Source organism: Brachyhypopomus gauderio, chromosome 1 (assembly GCF_052324685.1).
Source record: "Brachyhypopomus gauderio isolate BG-103 chromosome 1, BGAUD_0.2, whole genome shotgun sequence".
NCBI classification, from domain to species: domain Eukaryota; kingdom Metazoa; phylum Chordata; class Actinopteri; order Gymnotiformes; family Hypopomidae; genus Brachyhypopomus; species Brachyhypopomus gauderio.
Window position 1 is genome coordinate 14914713 of NC_135211.1, and position 19768 is coordinate 14934480.

The following is a 19768-nucleotide window of genomic DNA, read 5'->3' on the forward strand; positions in this document are numbered from 1 at the left end:
GCAGCTGTCTAGAGTTGGATTCACCGTGCAGCGTAAGGCATTCGTTGACATATAGAGACCCATCTTCTTCTACTCGCCCTCTCTCCGACTGGACTGCTGGCAGCGGGGGCGCGCGCCAGCGAACACGGAGACCTGCCTACGTAACTGAAGATCAAGTGAACCAACAGAAAGTGTAGTCTTACGCTCGAGCCCGTCTTCATGTAAACTACTTTCTACTGATCAAGGCATTCAGTGATCTTTAAGGTTATCAGAAGATAACTTTGAGTAAAGGAGACATTTTTGCTTTTTCCTCGAGGGATTAAATTTTTAAGAAATTTGCATTTTTAAGAAATTTGCAGTCGTTGAGCAACTTTTGGGATCACGTTCATTACCGGACTATCTACCCGGTTAATACAATGAGCGCCACCGAAGGGCTTTTTTTCTCCGCTTTACCACCGAGCACCTCGGTCACCACGTACGCAGTCCCGTCCGACAACCAGCTCGGATCGGATCACTTGACCAAAGCGAAACGCGTTCAGCAGCAAGTCCAGCAACGCCTGGCCGAGAAGGCGTCCTCCATCACGCGGATGAATTCTTCACATTATCCGGCCACAGGTAAGCTCCTCTCAAATGAAACCCACATTAAGAGAGAGGACACGACATTTCTCAATTATTCTTGGGTTTCTGTTTATACATTCAAGTTCAAATGACAAAAAGTGACGGGTGATCTTTCATTAAACTTTTATTTGCCGTTCACCTGCTCGTTATCATAATGTTATCATAATGTGTGTTACCAGGACGTCATAACCTGTTTTCATAATTTTGCATGCCACAATTTTCACTGTATTATTAGAGCATAACTGGTGGCAGTTATCCCGGATTATCGTCCGTAAATGGATTGTAAAAGTGTGCGTACTAACCCTTAGTATAATATTCATAGTATTTATTTGGCATAAGACATGATATTAAATATTCTAGTTTTATTTGGGCCATTAGTGACATTTTGCTTATGCACCTGCGTGTTATTCAGTGCTGCAGGCACACGGTACCCTAGTTACACAGGTGGTGTCTTATACTGCGCAGACAGAAGGCATTCGGACTGCGTAGGATACTTTGTTATCAAAATATTTAGGAATATTTGGGGGGAAAAAAGGTTTGGAAAGAAAGAAAAGTATGGAAAATAGAGAAATACTGGACAGCACTAGGAGGAAACCATGAACCGGACTTCATCACCAGTTTAGAGGCACTTCCATATCCACGGTGTGAAAGTAGCTGTGGTTTAAACAGCTTTAATAACGCTGCTTGCCACAGTCTGACTAGGCCAGCTGAGCTGACGGCTTTGACGGTTCTCCTGTCTTTAAAACCACAATCGTTTTGTGGAGTTTTAAAGCCAGAAGGAAAGATTTGGGACCACTTTTCCATAAACATCTGCAGCAGCACTTTAAATGCAGCATGCCAGCAGACACTGGTGCAAAATAATTACAACATAATAATTAATTAAATCATGTAATTACAAGGTTTCATGGGTTTGAGTTGTTTGTAGATATCAGAGTCAAATGTTTATTGTGGCTTTCAAGGAGCTCCAACTGTGGTTTCTGATTTCAACCATGAAAAGATTACTAAATTTCACATGGGAAATACCATCATGTTATTTGTCTACAACTGTTTTGCTGATTCCTGTATATTACCCTGAATATAGATATTATACAATGTAGATATAGGTATACCCTGAAAATAGATATTATATAATATAGATATAGGTATACCCTGAATACAGATGTTTTATAATATAGGTATTGGTATACCCTGAATGTAGATGCCACTATACTGCAGATCAGGTTTCCACAGTTTGGTGGAGTTAAGCATATTTTTAAATCCTCCTTTAAACTGGGAGTCATTGTACCATTGGGTATGTTTCGGTAAATATTATTTTGTGACATGTCTAATGTAACATGTCTAATGTAAATTTTATCGAATAAATTCCTCAGGATGTAGCTTTAGAGTAGCCATCTGAAGCGGAGAGCATCTGGAGGCGTGCGAAACAACATTCTTCTCAACACTGCACTCAGATCAGTAACTCAGAGTTGAAAAAGATGATTCTTTGTGGGGGAGAAAAGGAGAATGAGGTCATCATTGTGAACCCAAGCCACGATGACCCTTCACAAATGCAGATCTCCAAAATGGGTCATACACCACTTTTAATCAAGTTGGGTAACCATACCTGTGTGCGTTTATCAGATTCTTATCTGCCATGTGTCACTTCACTCTTCGTTTTTTTGGTGTAGAGATGGAAATTGAGCTCTTTTGCCTTACTCATCTATCCCTTTAACTTTATCACTTTTTTTTTAATCTAAGCAGAACATGTATGCACACACCTGTGTACATGAATCTACACACACACACACACACACACACACACACACACACACACACACACACACACACACACACACACACACACACACACACACACACTCTGCGCTCCTTATTTTTTCTAATGTGAATTATCCAGTGTCATGATGCAAGCAAATAGTGACTGTGATAATCAGAACCATGATTTAGGCAGCATGACAGTGTGTCAGAGTGTTTCCAAATCATTATCTTCCTTTTACTATTATCATAAATGTCTCATGGGACACATTGAACCTTTGTAGTCACGCTGTGTACCAAACAAGCTTAGCATAGCATGTTCTGCAGTCACCCTATTTATATCACTCATTCCTTTGTTGAATGCTTACAACAGCATCCTGACTGTGCTATCAGTGAGCCATGCCATGCTTCTATTTTAAAACGAGGATGGAGTGGTAAACTGTGGTGTTAAACGTCAGCCCTGTGAATAAGCATCCTGTGATACGGAAGGCCCTGGTATGGGGTGGTGCACACTAGTATTCATCAGACAACTGCTACTTTGGGAGGAGGCTGAAAAAAAATGCTGCCTGCATCGTTATTTAGCTGTCAGGAGGATTTATGAATTCCAGCCTGAATTCCAGGCTTTAGCATTGTGGCTGCCAGAGGATTGCTCAAAGCTCTCTGGGTCGCACTGCTCTTAATTACCTGTTTGGCTCATTTGTATAATTCCTTTTCCAGCTGAAATGGGGAATTTCCTGCTCGTATTCAGTGGTTACTGGGCCTGATATTGCGTATTTGGAGCTGAGGGAGCGTCTAACCAGCAGGGCACGTGGAGGTTCTAGGAGAAAGCTGAGGATATCAGAGGGTGGAGCACAAAATCACGATGCAGGCCATCGCATGTGGCCTCACGTTTGGGAAGCACCACGCCGACCCTCGACCACGCCGGTTTAGCAATGTCACCCGGTCAGTATGGAAGCACGGCAGCAGTGCACATGCCAAACTGCACTGACTGCAAAGGGTCTGAAGACCTGTCAGGAATGTGTGGAATGGCCGTGCGGCTCAGCGTGAGTGTGGGGGATTATTCTGCAGCTCCTGCTTTAGTCGAGCTGGAAGGATAAGCCAAGAAGCTGTCTTTTACCTGCCCCGGTCACACAGAGGCATTTTGAAGAAGACCAGATGTTTGAGGTTCAGTAGAAAGCTCCCTCTGACCAGACGCATCTCCTACGCCTAATCCTCCCCATCCACTGAACGTAGCATCTAATAAAAGGCAGGATCTACCAGCTGCCCCTCTCCCCGGTAACTCACGTTCATGCATTTGAACAGAGCTATTGTTCCGCACACAAGTAGGAATGCATTTTTGAGCCAAAGCAACACCCTTGAATACAGCAAAAAAAAAAAAAACTAATGTTCTTTAAAAAAAAAAAGCCTCAGTAAATTTTACTGAATCTATTCAGTACTAGAAGTAAAACATCAAATTAATCTGGTATCAGGCCTGAATCAATTTTAAATAGTTTGAATTGAATCACACCAAGATTCCTGCTGTGTTACAAATCTGTTTACATTTAAATTATTATATTGAAATGCAAAACAAGATATGTAGTAACTGACCAGCCAGAATTTCATAATGTAGCAACAAACCTCTTTTACAGAACAACAACAAAACCTCAAAAATGTGAAATACATGTTTGGCTTTACTCATTCTCTTCAAACTACTGAAATACTGTATGTGTTTGACTTTTCTCATTCTCTTTAAACTGCTGAAATCCTGTGGCCTTTTGCTCTTCTAAGAAGTAGTCTCCTCGAAATTGTGAAATATCAGATTTCCTTAGGGTTCGATTAAAAGGTCAGTGAACTGAGTCAGGTTTTAAAATATCCTTTACTCTAATGTTTGTTTTAATACTGGACTTTTACACAACAATACCTTAAATTCATGAAATGTAAAAAAATATTTAATGCCATTTAAACCTTGTGGGATATACAAAAATCATCCATTTAAGCATGACAAAGATTTTACAATGTGTGATCTGTGGCTGAGCATCTGATATTAATCAGATTCCATGTCCTGGCAAAGAACATAGCATCTTTGCAAATGAACATCGCAGATTAAGCTATCTCAGAATTTGTTACTAAGATCATATTGTTAAACTGCTATAAAGTACTGTAGACTGCTTTTAGAGTACTGTACAGTACTTTTAGACACTGAGCTTCAATCAGTGCTTTGGTAATGATCTGGTACGTAAAATAATTCAGCAAATAAGACAACATCCAACTTGCCATCGTAACATTTGAAAGTTAACCATAACTACTACTGTCTTAAATATGTATAGATTAACATGGGATCTAGGAATTATTCGATTTGTTTTAAACAGTGGATTACAGGTATAACAGTCCTGTTCTTTGCTAAATCTGCCTTCCCGAGGTATTCTGCTGCTAACTGGAATACCTCCCCGCCTTCTGATTGTTGCTGCTGTTAGCGTTTGGCGCCGTTTGGCGCAGGAAAATGGCGCAGGAAAATGAGAAGAATGAGTGTGAAGGAAGGGAGTGTGCGGGAGTAACTTAAATGACTCCCTTCTTCTCTGCAGTATGTTTTAGAAATCTCTCTTTCCAGAAACTTCAGCAGTTTAACTCCCTTCACAAGTTTTCAGGGTGTCGATTCTGACATCATCCACATACATAATGTGGACATCTAATGAACTATTCACTGCAGGAGGGTTATGGAGACGTGCTGATGGGGAAACCTGATCTATTTGCACAATTGCAGGAACTCAGTGAGGGATGCTGGCTAGGGGATTATCATAGAGGATCTTTCTCTTTCATATGTTGTTCACATTTTTGTTTCTCTTGTTGTTCTCCTGTGCTAGAATATAACGGCACATCTTCAATGAGATATCACAGCCAAGGCACCGGTTCCAGCGCCAAGACACTCGTATACAATGGCAGCAGAGTTATAGTAAGTGCTATTGCATAATTACCAAATCCTTGTCCACTTACAGTTAAACTGTTATGGTAGCAATTACGAAATGATGGAAATGGAAAATTCAGGTTAAACTCCCCTTAAAAAATGTTTTTCATTAAACCAAAAGACTCAGTCCAAGAGACAAGCGCACAGAGTGTGAATAACCTCAGGGAGCAGACAGCACAGTGTAATGGCTTTATTTAGGCATGTGTGTTCGGTAGCCAGATAGCATGGATCATGATCCCTTAGTAGTGACATGCTTCATGGTTGCACCCTGGCCACACATGGGTGCAGTATTTGGTATTCTCCTGCCATGGCCGTGTTGAGGTGAAGTACTCAGTGCGTGGGCTCTGTGGGTAGAGTCCAGGGTGCATCTGAAACATTCCTGACCCAGGACCTCATGGGCCAGACATCCAAGAAGGGGCCCCATGAACTCCCTCTAAGATAACAGCAAGTCAGGGGGAGTGTTGGTGTGCAAGCTAAATAGGAGATATCGAAATCTTTATAAGAATAAAGCTAAAACACCTTTCAGTGCATCGGTGAGTGTTTTGTTGATATATATATATATATATATATATATATATATATATATATGTATATATATATGCACTTTCCATAGTCCCTGTTCATGTGTCTTTGTTTGTAGCCTCCATGGTCTTGTCATTATAAATCTCTCTGGCTCTTCCCCCAGAGCCCACGAATATCTCACTATGGAGGAGGGTTCAGCTCCCGCTCAGCGGTGGAGATGGGTTCCCAACGCAGGATCAGCTACGGCGTTCCCATGCCCGCCACCCTGGGCCGACCGTACCAGTTCCATGACGACACGTATGTCGGCACTCACCAGGGCGGCCAGGCGCACGCCACGGAGGCGAGAGCCGTCAGCCGTCTGGAGCAGGAAGCCGCGTCTCTGGGCTTGCAGACGCAGCCGAGGCAGTCCTCGCCTACGCCTAACTGGCTGACTCAGGATGCCATGGGCTCATCGGAGCATCAGGCGTACTATGGCCACAGCACGATGCCCAACCTGTCTATACGGCGCACCCTTAGTGGCACGCTGGCACGTGAGGGGTTTAGCAGAGGCTGGAGGGAAGCCGAGCTTGCTCATCAGTATTCATTCAAGGGCCCCGCCCACCGGACCATCACCCGCATGAATAACCGGCAGCTGCAGCACCAGAGGATGAACCAGAGCCCCATGCAGTGGCAGCAGGTGTCCACCGGGGGCAGCTCAATGATGGGCGGGGGGCACTACCAGAGCAGCATAAGGCGAGCGGGGTCTGTGCACAGCCTGAAGAGCGTGGGCCGCGGGGCGGACGTGTGCGATGTGGTGGCCGACGGTGGTGATATGCCTGGGGGGTGAGAGATTACTACTTTGATCAAATGAACATTACATACTAGTTTGGCCTACTGGAAAAGAATACATGTAAGCCCCAATGGACATTATGCAAATTTCCCCACGCTAATTGTTGATTACTTGCCTATTTTGTGCATTTTTAGCACTTTGGGCAGTCTATTCACTTTACACTTTCCTGCTTATTTATTTGTGCAATTAGCAGTATTTGAATTGCCAACAGCTCGTTTTCCAGAGTGTTCATAAGCAGTTACAGTTATACTCACCATCCAGTAATGCTGCATATAAGCTAGAGTGAATGAAGGCAGTCAGGTTGTGATGTTACGCATAACCTTGCTCCAACTGTTTCGTCTTCTCGAGTAGACTCCACAATCTGGACATGTCGACTGCGGTCGGCTATCTCAGCTCCTCAGATGTTGCCATGCAAACGCTGGGAGCCGCCTACATCCAGCACCAGTGTTATCACAGCAGCGATGCCAAGGAACTGGTAATCAAATTATTATTGTACAAATTAGGTCACTGTTGGCCACGAGCCAACAGAGAAACCATTCCCAGGAGTCATAGCATTTTGCTTGAATTAATGATGTGTCATTCCTTTACCCAAGGGCAGTAAATAAATTTATGAAATTTCCCTGATACTTATGAATAGTAAATGTTGCTTTTACCTTCATTAAAAGTCGACTCAAACCAGATGCATGGAAGTGTCCATAATCTTAATCCAGAGGTTCTGGGGAGAGGAACATACTGCCTGAGGGCACAATCTTACCAAAACAGGCCAAATCTTTTTCTTTAGTCGACACATGTCTGAACAGGTTGTAATGTTAGGCTGAAGTCCACCTCATGGGCGAAAGAGAAGTGACCTGTTCTAAGGAAAATGGTTGCGTTTCAGCAGAAATGGTGTATGAATCAGTGCATTGCACAAGCTGTGCTCAGGGCTTTGACCCAATGCTCGGATGGCGACTCCCGCCTGAAGCTCCTTCTGCTCCTGTGAAGGTGCGTGCGCTGAAGGGCATCCCCGCCCTGGTGCAGCTCTTCAGCAGCGAGAGCCAGGAGGTGCAGCGTTACGCCACTGGTGCCACCCGCAACCTCATCTACGAGAGCATGGAGAACAAGAGCGCCCTCATCGAGTCCGGCGGCATCGTCAAGCTGGTGGCGGTGCTGAAGGAGCCCGACGACGAGCTGCGCAAGAACATCACAGGTAGGGTGGGCCGGCCTCCACCGGCTTAGGCCAATAGTTCAGTCTTCCTTATGGGAACGACGGCTACCGAGCTACCAATGGCCAATGCGTGCTCCCGCCAAAACATATTGACCTATAGCCATTCACCATCTTTTCATATTGGCACTCACGGAAAGTGTTGGGACTGCTGGACCTTAACTGTCCAGCTCTGCATGCATGGCCTTTCACACAGCTGTGACTGCTTAAGTTAATTCGATAATACATTAACACAACGAAGATGTGGCACAAAGGAAAAAAGGGTGGATTTTTAACAGAGTGTGAAAAAGAGTCATTTGCAAAAAAAAGAAGAGCTTATTTTTATAGGTCCAGTAATTGTAACTAAAGCTTAGAATAGTGAATGTTTTCGTCTTGTTGATGTGATCACAACTGGCACTACTGCAGGTGAACCTGGAGTAACTAGAGCAGTGAATGCATTCTGAGAAGGGGGAAACAGAGAGAGAGAAGGAGAGGGAGAATGGTCTTATTGTTAGTTGGGGTCATTGCAGCTCCAGAATCCTGTGAGACAGTGGCCATTACCCTCCCATAGGCCTCCTTTGTATTTTGTAACCCCTCCCGCACACACCCACACAATAAACAGTCCTTGAAATTCTTTGCCGCTCTCTCCCCAGTTGTTAGGTCTCTTAGTGATATTTAATGACCCATTTTCTTATCCGGTTGGGGTGAAAATCCTCTAATTTCCATAGAGATTGCATATAGCACATTTTGTTCTTGGTACAGTACAGTAATTTATGTATTAAATGAAGGTTTAATAGATTTATTGGTCACTCTCTCTCTCTCTGCAGGTATTCTGTGGAACCTGTCCTCTAAGGACAGCCTGAAGGAGAAGCTGGCTCGTGAGAGTCTGGTGGAGCTGACTGAGCGGGTGTTGCTTCCTCTCTCAGGAGGAGGAGAGTCTGGCATTATCCAGCAGAGTCCCTCAGAGGTTGACATCTTCTACAACACTACAGGCTGCCTCAGGTACCATCACACACACACACACACACACACACACACACACACACACACACACACACACACACACACACACACACACAGTTAACCAGTAACCACCCACGTTTTTTTTTAAACACAGACTGTACAATTACAGTCCTTCACCCTCTGGTCCGCATGCACAGTGTGTCAGCACCTGTCTTCCTAATTAATCACAGGTGGCTTTGTGATCACACGACCACTGCTGTCTCCATGTTATCGCCCAGGCCCTTCTGATCACATGACCACTACTGTCTCCATGTTATCGCCCAGGCCTTTCTGAGCGCAGCACCAACACTGACCATGTCATGGTGTAAAAGTGGTCATGTTGAGTTGGTGCAAACTTACAGGAATCAGCATCACTGCTGAATTGAGAGTGATCTGTAAGCCCAAGATATCCAGTCCACCGGAGGAGCTGTGGTCAGACACTGACCACAGATAGAGGTGGAGAGCAATGTAATTTGTACTTTAGTAGATGGACTGTAGCCTCTAATGTTTATAATAAATGAAGTGGGTCCTAAAGTGGTGGTGAATATACACAGGAGAGCATTAGCATGGTATCTGTTGCTTTTCTTATTTGAAAAGATAACCATTAATATACCAAACTATGAAGCTCATGTGTACTTGTGCTCACTTGGTAGATAAAATTGTTATACATATGTTTTCCTTGCAAAGCAGAACTACGCTGATACTTTGCATAATCTTTTCCATATACATAATGAAACAACAGAGAGGCTTGTCTTTATTCCAGCTATGAACTCTTCTGTTTGTTTTCACTACTTCAAACCCTCCGCAGGAACCTGAGCTCTGTGAATGGGAGGACCAGACAGCAGATGAGGGAAACTCGTGGCCTGGTGGACTCTCTTGTGGGGTACATCCACAACTCGCTCCAGGAGGGTAAACCCGAAGACAAGGTCAGTCTTCAAAGTCACAGCAGCTGGCCCACCCAGATCCTAATGTATCAGCAGAACCTCTACTATTAGTCTATTAGTCCCCGAATGCTAATAACAGGAAAATATTCTTCTCTCTCTTTCTCTGTCTTCATATCCAGGGTCTAGAGAACTGTGTGTGTGTGCTAAGAAACCTGTCATACCAGCTGTACACCGAGATCCCCCAATCGGTGCATTTGCGTTTGGAGGGGCCCACGCGAGCTCACGCAACACACAACAGAGATGCTATCAGTTGCTTCTCACCGCAGAGCAAGAAAACAAAAAATGCAAGTTCAAAATGATTATTTATCGTTGTTATTTATTTCTACCCATGTTCCTTTGAAGTCATTGTGGTCTAACTGCTCTACAGACTCACACATTCTTGGAAAGTTTATTTATTTTTTGCTAGTCCGCTAGTGATTGGTTGTTTTGGCCCTTGCAGCAGAGGAACCAGGAACTGTCGACCTTCTCTGAGGTGGCGCGAGTACCCAAGGGGGCGGAGTGGCTGTGGCACCCTCAGATCATAGGGACGTACAGCCAGGTGCTGCAGAGCAGTGAGAGCAGTGCCTCCACCCGCGAGGCTGCAGCCGGCGCCCTGCAGAACATGACGGCGGGAGAGGGCCGGGTGAGGCACACCCACACCGCTGCCTGGGGGATTTTTCTCGTCTTGTTCTTTTTAAAATATATTTTAGATGCTGAATCCATAGTTTCAGTGTTTTAAATAAGTACGAAAACATCATTTATCCCACAGATTATAAACTTTTAACATGCTTTTTAGTATAGGACTATATCCAAATTTTGGGGAGTCTTGCCTTGGAGATGATGTAAAAGAGAGTAAACCTCTTGCCCACACATTTTACAGATCACTTTTAACTCTTTCTGTTATCTGAATGGATTCCTTCACACCTCTCAATGCTTATCACAGACAGATATGTCTTTCATCTATGCCATATCTGTGAATCTGTTTTCTCCTTTCATGTACCCCTATTACACATATACTGGGTCTTCCTCTGTTCCTTGACACCTTTCCCCCCTCCCCCTCCCTCTCTCTCTCTCTCTCTCTCTCTCTTTCTCTTTCTCTGCCAGTGGGCATCGGTATTGAGTCGAGTTACCCTGGAACATGAGCGTATGCTTCCTGTCATTCTGGACCAACTGAGGACCCCCACCGACGTGGAGCTGCGATCCCTCACTGGCCTGCTGCGGAACTTGTCCCGTCACACCAAAAACAAGGCCGATATGGGTCAGTGCCAGAGTGCCCCAGGGTCCTAAGAGGAGTAGTGTGCTTTTCTCACTGAGACTGTGGCTGAATCCGAAATGGCATACTTAAGCAGTATGCACTAGATTGCACACTTTTAGACTGTTAAGGCAGTACGTTCTTTCAGTAGGCGACTGGGCAATATGCATACAACCTCAGATATACTACATCGACCATTTTATTATGACATATGACATCACACAATCATAGTTAAATGCTCCAGTTGAATCATGTGATAGGACAGGTTTGCTGCAATCGCATACTTCAAAATGGCTCCGATTCAGTAAGCCATTCGGGGTTCTTTTCGCTTAGGTCTACTGTATAATGCATACTATGTATTCTGACATACTACCCTTTATCACGTACTGCTTTGGAGTACTGTATAGGAGGGAAGTACGGCATTTTGGACAGAGCCCATCTCACTGCACAGTGTGTAGGGAGTTTACAGTGGGTAACAGGTCTGCTCCCATTACCTTAAACATGGTATATTTAACAAACAAACTTAAAACCCTAGAGAATGTTTTGGGTCAAACATAGCACACCACATGTTCAGTTTGACTACATAGAAATTGACTCACTCATTTTTCCCATCTAATTGTGTTTTTTTGAGGTTTTTTTTATTATTTTTTTTTATGCAGTGTTATGCAATGTGTGTGGCAATGTACAACGCCATTCCTAAAACACACAGCTAAACTGAATTCTCTTCAGTGAAAACCACAACCTGGAATTTTTATTGCACAAGCAAGTGAATATCACCCTTTTCAATTATTCCCTAGAATCGCTTTCAGTACTGTTTCAGAACCCCTCTTGCCCCGTTCACAATAGGAGCAGCCCTTTGACAATATGGTGTGCATCGCATGCTGGCCCTGTTTCGGAATCCCTTCTGAATTATTCAGCCACCACTCTCCTGTTTGTGCTATCCTACGTTCGATCTTTCCCCAGGCCACATTTGTTTCATTCCTGCATCACTTCTCCGTCATTTGCACTGCTAGTATCTCCACCCACACTAACTGCACTCAATTAAATGTCATGTATCCCATCGTATCTGATTGTAGGAAGCCACCTCCACGTTCATTAGAGTCACCGCCGATCTTGCCTCATCATCCCGCTGTACGTGCAGGCTCAGTTTTGTTTCGGTTGTTTCCCCGTAGCCACCAAGGTGGTGAACGTTCTGGTGTCCAAACTGCCTGGTGACGGTTTGCAGAAGGAGCCGTCGGCCGATGTGGTGGTTAACATCTGCGGCGTCCTCAACAACCTGGTCATCGCCAGCTCGGTCGCCGCCAGAGACATCACCTACTTTGATGGGCTGCCCAAACTGGTTGGCATCAAGGTCTCCCACGACAACAGGTACAGCAGATCCTGTTAGCAGTGACAGTGCTATGGGTGTTTTCATTTCCAGTCAGAAAATAAGACTGGTGGTGTCCTCCATAAATGTCTGCAGGACACAAATTCAGCCTAATTCTCCGTCATGACCCCTTTCTTTGACACATGACCAGTCTTTTCCTCTCTTCCTATGTCCTAGGTCATTCCCGGCTTATGTTACATGACTTATTCATTATTTAGCCGATTTTGTCCTGCGTATTGTCCTACCGGTCGGTTTCATGTTTCTGACTCCCCTTTGTGTATCAGTCCAGGCAAGCTGAAAGCTTCTAAGGCCGCCTCTACGGTGCTTTGCAACATGTTTCAGTACAGCAAGCTCCACAAAGACTACAAGCAGGTGAGACAGAACACACCAGGCGGCCACTGGTTTGGTTTTAGTCCAGGTAGATGTTTCCCATCAAGACCAAAGAATCTGAAGAAGGGACTGAGTGGCCTGCTATTGCATGTAATGGTATCTGGTATCAGCGGATCCCATGAAAAGTTGTCCCTGAAGCAGCTCGGCACGTTGCAGACATGTGAACAGTCTATGGACAAGCACACACCCCCACACTGATCGGTTCTGTTGTCTTTGGTAAATATTTCAAGCTTCAGGCCCATGAAGCTGTTAGTGCAGGAGGAGGTGTCATTTGGACACATGTTGTTATATTTACAACTTCTGTTGCTCAGACATTTTTTTTCGTTGTCATTTTGTTCATCTTCTGTGAAGCTTATCAGCCCATTCCTTGGTTACATGGTTCCGCTTTTCAAATATTTGCCCGAAACCTGTTACTGATTAACATACAGTATAACAACTTTCTCTCAACCCTTATACAAAACAATGAACAGTGTTTGACACAAATGATTTGTAAAAAGTACTTTTGACCCATTGAACCACACTAGTGTCATTTATTAGTTACTTTATCTATTTAGTTTACATAGCTAGTTTATTTTCCATTATTGTTCCAGTGACAATTGTGATGCCCATACATTTTTGAGTATATATAAACAGAAAGATTCAGATTTAATTCAAAACAGGCTGCAAAACATATAAAAAAAAACATTTCAATAAAACTGGCCCTGCCCTCCCTCGAGCCGCAGCATAAGTTTGACCCGTGAACTCGGTCAGATAGGTGTGTGGAATGTGACACTGGAATGTAGGGGGTCGCTTGTCATTGTTGCACCCAGTCGCTGCAGCACATCTGTCAGTGCTGAGGTGGACGCATCGTTGCGGGTGATCGATGGTCAACACCCGTCACGGTGGTGTTGGGTAACGTCATTCCTGCCATGTTCTGGGGCTTCATGTGTTTGAGAGAGAGAGAAAGAGAGAGAGAGAGAGAGAGAGAGAGAGAGAGAGAGAGAGAGAGAGAGAGAGAAAGAGAGAGAGAGAGAGAGAGAGAGAGAGAGAGATAGGCATTATGCATTTCTACTTCTTCTCAGTTGAGTTCAGTAGTTGCTAGTTGATGCTAGACCCCAATGTTTCATTTAGATTGTCAGATGATCAGTGAACTCGAGTGTTTTATTTGTTTGTTTGTTTGTCCATACATCCATTTGTTGGTTTTACATGCAATGTTGTAAAATGTGATCTCCCTCTCTCTGTTTATTTCTGTTTTGCAGAAAGGGTTCACGAGGCGAGACTTTGCTGAAGCGATTTGACACGAGCGCCCCATCTGGAGAAACACAGGGAGGACAGACTTGTGCGAAACCTAACCTGAACAAAGCAGTAATCCACTGAGCTTGAAGAGAGGCATGCAATGTGACCCGGACTGAATGGCTAGAACACTCCTTTTACTCTGCTCACGTTTATTCAGTTTGATTGCAGTGGAGTTCTGGGAAGAGTGCTGTTTTCTGACATCACTGGAATGGGATGCAACTGGATAGGAATTTTGGATCTCATTATAGGGAGTGATGTGCCCCGGGTCCTGTAACAGGATAGTGTGAACTGTATTAATGAGCATAAATGCTGTGGCTGATTCCGGTCAGCTTGAGCACACACCCATTCACCCATCCCACTGGAGAAAGCTGAGTATCTTGCCACAGACCAGAGTGAAAATTGTGTCGTACTCAATCTAATGAACATGCCCGAATGAGGGCGTGTATGTGTGGGTGTGTGTGTGTGTGTGTGGGTGGGTATGTCTATGTGGGTGTGTGTGACATGCATTGAAACATCAATGTATTGCAACACCTCACGACCTCCCTTCCTCCCCACTCACACACCCTTCACCTTATGTTTTAAAATTCAGGTGCCACGTTGTTTTGGAAAGTAACCTTTTACAGTTGAATTATTACAAAAAGACCTGTTACTGTTACACTAAAATATAAAGCCGTTCGCGGGAAAGTGGAGAGTAGCTAAATGAGGATTTGACAGAGAAACATAAGATGGTCGTTTATATGTCCGGGACAATCAGGAGGAAACCATGTGTTTGGAGAGGTGTGTCCTCCAGCGCGGACTCATGCCTGTTGACAGGCTGTGAATTGAACTGGATGGCACGCTTGCACTCCCCCCCCTCCCTCCCTCCTTAGTGGTACGGCCGTGCATCCACCCAGTCACGTGATTAACAGTTTTTTCTTCCAAACATGTTGCGGTGCTTAGCCGTGCTGCGTGACCGACCCACGGCGCCCTTCTCTCTCCCAGAACAGTCATGCATGAACTCCACAAAGATGGAGAACTCAAGACAGCTAAATGGAAACAAAGGAAGGTTCTCGTAAGAGGGTTATGTACTCCTATGGCTTGATTCACGAGCATTGCTTTTCAAGTAACACCCTGCGGGCTTTTGTGGTTGTTACATATTAATGAAAGACATTTGGTTGAAAATGTTTTTTTTTTTGCGAGAGTTCCGATTACAGTAATACGAAACTACTAGAGCATCTAGCAGGTCCGACTGACTGAAACGCTGAAATGAAAGTAGTAGCTGTTAGCCAAGAAAGATGCTGTAGCTTGAGTTATACAGGACAGGCTGAAACTAAGTAATATGTTTATATTAACACATTCACAAAACTAAATAAATAAGTTTGATATCACGTAGTTTGAAGGTTGAAAACTAAAATGTTTACAGTTGAAAAAGTTGTCCTTTGGAATTATCTGGATTGCTGCATTAACTCTTTAACTTGTGATCTGAAATAAAAAGTCACACACACACACAAAGCTTTTGCATTACCACACCCTCATTACCCCAATGGTACGTGGAGGGTATTGGTGAGAAAATTATGTGGGCTTGACCTGGACTCAGAAAGTACAGATTACCTTGTAGTCACATCATCATCATCATGCAATATGTACCATGTGCAGCATATGTGCTGATCAAATGAGATTTCAGAGGAATTTGTTAATGCTGAAAAAACCTAAAGAGACATTCAGAGTCTCCTAAAGATAACAGCAGGGCTATCCTTCCACTCCCTGCCCCCTACAAACACTGTTTACAGACTACATGTCTATTACTGGAACACTTTGTTTTGTGAACGAATGAGACCAAACGTTTTGTCTACTAAACTATGAAGAATGATGCAAAGCAGTTCTGTAGCCACATTATTAAGACATTTTACACTACAAAATCAGGGTGATTGTGTGTGATCTGAATCTGTGATCCAGTAACAAAGAATGAAATCAACTTCTGTTCAAACAGGAAATTCCATTAGCACTAGCCAAGCCCTGACCCCAGGTCCACTGAATTTCTGTTGATGTGAAATGAAGCAGCCAGCTCAAGGAAGACATCAAAAAACAAGAGCTGAACAGGCTTTTGTGCAGAGGAATGGACCGAAATAGCCCCAGAGTGCTACGCTGACCAAATGACCAGAAGTAGGAATGGTTCACAGGGCATGAGTTTAGCACATCACAGGGTTTATTGACCAGAAGTAGCCCTTTCACTCCGAGTGTGTGTGAGTAAGAGTTCTTCCTCAGACCTGTGGGATTAAGGGAGTGTTTTGTTAAGGTATAAGAAATCTGATGTGAGTGAAAGGGTTTTTTTTTTCTTCTTCAAAAACAGCTCATCTGAGCCAAAAGAAATCTGGACATAATGGTTTAACTTGAGCTCATTTCTCATGTTTTTTATTCGAACACTCTGCAAGTCGTGGGGAGACAGAGGATGAAAGAGCACAGGAAGTGGGAGTAATGTCAAACATCCAGCCAACATCAGACTGGCTGGGCTCAGAACGTGTTACACTGTAAATCCTCATTAAGTTAAATATATACCAAATATTCTTCAGATTACAGTTAATTTTCAAGCAGTTACTGTGTGGTTGGTTGTGTGTGTGTGTGTGTGTGTGGGGGGGGGGTTACAAAACTACACTTATAAACTACTTACTTATAAAGTAAGAAAAGTATCATTCAGACAAGGTTTGTAATTTCTATATGAGAAGATGGGTACTTTGGGTACAAAAAAATAACCCAACTTAGTTTTAGGAGATAGATTAATGGATAAAACACTAGACTAGTGTAAACAGAGATTGTAATTCAAAAATTGCTGCAGTTGAGATTGAACAGTTTAACAGAAAATGTACCATCTTACCCTAAAAACAAAAAAATGGATTTGTAGATGCTTTTGAATCAGCAATGCTCTCTGTGTACATGACGCTTGAGCCAGATGGGTGGAGAGAAGCCAAATGGGTGGAGTGAAGCCAGCTGGGTGGAGTGAAGGGCTCTGGGCTTGATGACTTGCTGCTGTTGTTAACACCAAAACAAGTTTAATGAGTATTTGGTTTGTGTGTAGCTGGCCAAAATATGTGCATCCCAGTGAAAATGCCACACACCACAGCTAGAATTATGCACTCATGAAAAACCCCCAAGGCTGTGCTTCCCCAAGTGCAACTTTTAAAGTGTTTAGTAATTTAAAGTAATTTAAAGAGACAGTAATAAATAATGTTTCAGTCACCTTGATTGGTGTGCATCATAACGTATGCATTCATACAATTAAATGAAATGCTCGAGCACAAACAAGAGTTTAAACTTGCAATGCATGTACCTAAGCCAAAAAATACTGATGCATGTCACTTATTCAAGAATTTCACATTCAATCTCTCACCAGTTAGATGTGTGTGAAAAGAGCTTTTTGCTGTACCTTTTGTTCAAGGTTTAAGAGGAGCAGTGTTTCATGTAACCAACAGTTACTATAGAATTCGGCAGTGGGATTCAACAATTTATTGTTTTGGGTGCAAAAAAACCCCCAAAAACAGTGTAAAGAAACAACAGTGACATCTTGTGGACACTGGGTTGAAATGGCTTTATTGTGCAAACCCACATATATTAACCCTTTAATTTTATTCTATATATTCTGGCACATCTGTACAAGCTAGGCAAGATGTAAATATCAAAAAGATACACTCACCACCCACTTCAATAGGAATACAAGTACAAGGCTGATTTTTTCTGCACTGCATTGTTAACAGTGACATAGTAGTGGCACTGTTGCTTTTGTTGCGCTGGTGTGAGTTTATCAGGCTCAGCAGTGTTGAGCAGTGGAGTTTTTGCACATATTGTCACTGCTGGCTTGAGAATGGTCCAATATGCAAACAATCCAGCCAACTACAGGAAAGTAGTCAGAAAGTGGCCGACACAGACTCCACTGCAGCAGACAGACTTAAAACTATGCATCAAAAGTTATGCAAACATGGGAGGTGTTTCCATTCAAGTGGCTGGCAAGTGCCTTTCTCAGCTAAGGGAAAGTTATTAGAGCATCCACACCACATATAAACAAACTAGCAGTGGATGGTCACAACCTGCACATCACAATCTGTGTCACAGTGAAGTAGTATCTTGACTTTCTATCAAGAGGTATAGAATTTTAAATAAACACTCATATTTTAAAGATAAAATCAAGATATTAGCTAAAATAAGTATAGCAGAGATGTAACGGAACAATAATATGTTGGCACTTTAGCACTCCAATTTTGTACATTGTACCATGGACTTAAGCAGAATTTTCTCACAAAAATGCAATATTTTTTCTATGTGAACAAATAAACATATCTAGTCAACAGCTGTATCACCTGATATAAACAAAAATATCACATAGGAAGGTTTAAATGAACCACAATTCATGTGTATATTGAAAATATGATTTGCTGTAAAAGACTTAGGGTATTGAATTAAGTTACAACGAATAGATAAAACAGATCATATGCACTTGGTGTGGTTATACAGCATTTAAAGCCAAAATATTCAGAGCTATATTCGATGTCAGTGCTCTTCAATCACAGTAAGCTTTACGATTTCACACCATCACATTTTCTGTAACATGTAGCTTTAAACATACAACACAATTATAATTGAGCTCTGTTTAAACAATCCAAATCTGTACCTTCATGTGCACACATACATGATACTTACAATGTAAAGATTCAAACTAGTAACAGGGCTCTCACATCTTGCTTAACATCAAATTCAAGGACCTTTAAATGACTTTTCAGGAACAACTTCTTCAAATTCAAGGACTGGCAGCATTTACCTGCTGCGACCCCTGAATATGTTATCAAAAAACGATGTTAATACAATGCAAATTCAAAAGACTGAATGTCTTTCAAATGACTGAATTAGCATTTTCCGTGCATTACATTACGTGCAGATTCAATGAAAACTTCACTCACACTCATGTGACTGGCAATTTACCTGTGAGAAGGTGGCACGTGGCTACATGCATGTTAACTACGTACAGGGAAAACTAGAATGTTGTGCCGATTGAACAAATTAATTTCGCCAATAAAATCTACAGGAGAATGACCGAACTCATACTGGTGTAAGTCAGCATAGGCCCTGCAGAATCAATGTAATTTTAAATGAACTTGTGCTGGCAAAATAAGGACACAATGACAGCAGACAAAAATACAAAAACATAATAATAATAATAATAATACACATATGCAAATACACATACACATACATACACATGACGAGATTAGAACAATACATTTCTAGAGATATGGTGTGAGATGATTCTGGCCTTTTTCGAGTTTTTTAATATACTTAATGAAGATTAATATGATTTAAATTCCATCATAAAGTAGAGCAAGGAGGGCTTATGACACCTCCGCTTAATGTACTGAATGTGGTATTTTGCTAAAAGTACGACTACATTTATGGCATCAGAGAAATCCGAACTTGAGTTTTCCGCATAGAATAAAATGGTATCAACATCAAAAGAAGGAATGTTAAGTTTGAGATTAATCCAGTTTCTAATGTCCATGCAAAAACTTTGTGAATACTGACCAGAGAATCATCTTCTGACTTACAAAAGGCACATGAATCAACATCAAATTTAAATATTCTTTCAAGAAACATCTTATTTATTATTTTGAAGTGAGTCTCTCACTTTAGGAGATTTGGGCCATTTGACAAATTTGGAATGAGCAAAAGCCATTGTGATTTTATAATTTGTATTAGGATGTTTTTAGAAAGAATCTC

General features: G+C 42.6%; 1 protein-coding gene across 1 annotated transcript; it reads left to right on the plus strand.

Annotated features, from left to right (window-relative positions):
- Positions 1–4: 4 nt before the first annotated feature.
- pkp3b (plakophilin 3b) lies at positions 5–16593 on the plus strand. The gene is made up of 13 exons (XM_076998570.1): positions 5–594; positions 5190–5278; positions 5976–6634; positions 6993–7116; positions 7623–7827; positions 8649–8823; positions 9632–9749; positions 9887–10051; positions 10207–10389; positions 10851–11004; positions 12171–12366; positions 12649–12736; positions 13993–16593. The coding sequence occupies exons 1-13, from the start codon at positions 396–398 to the stop codon at positions 14029–14031; spliced, it is 2394 nt and encodes a 797-aa protein (XP_076854685.1). The 5' UTR covers positions 5–395; the 3' UTR covers positions 14032–16593.
- Positions 16594–19768: the final 3175 nt, after the last annotated feature.

Excerpts from the sequence above, each read along its gene's own strand:
- pkp3b (XM_076998570.1), top strand. The coding sequence starts at position 396 with ATGAGCGCCACCGAAGGGCTTTTTTTCTCCGCTTTACCACCGAGCACC. Across the intron at positions 595-5,189 it reads TTCACATTATCCGGCCACAG|AATATAACGGCACATCTTCA; the intron begins GTAAGCTCCTCT and ends CTCCTGTGCTAG. Across the intron at positions 10,390-10,850 it reads TGACGGCGGGAGAGGGCCGG|TGGGCATCGGTATTGAGTCG; the intron begins GTGAGGCACACC and ends TTTCTCTGCCAG.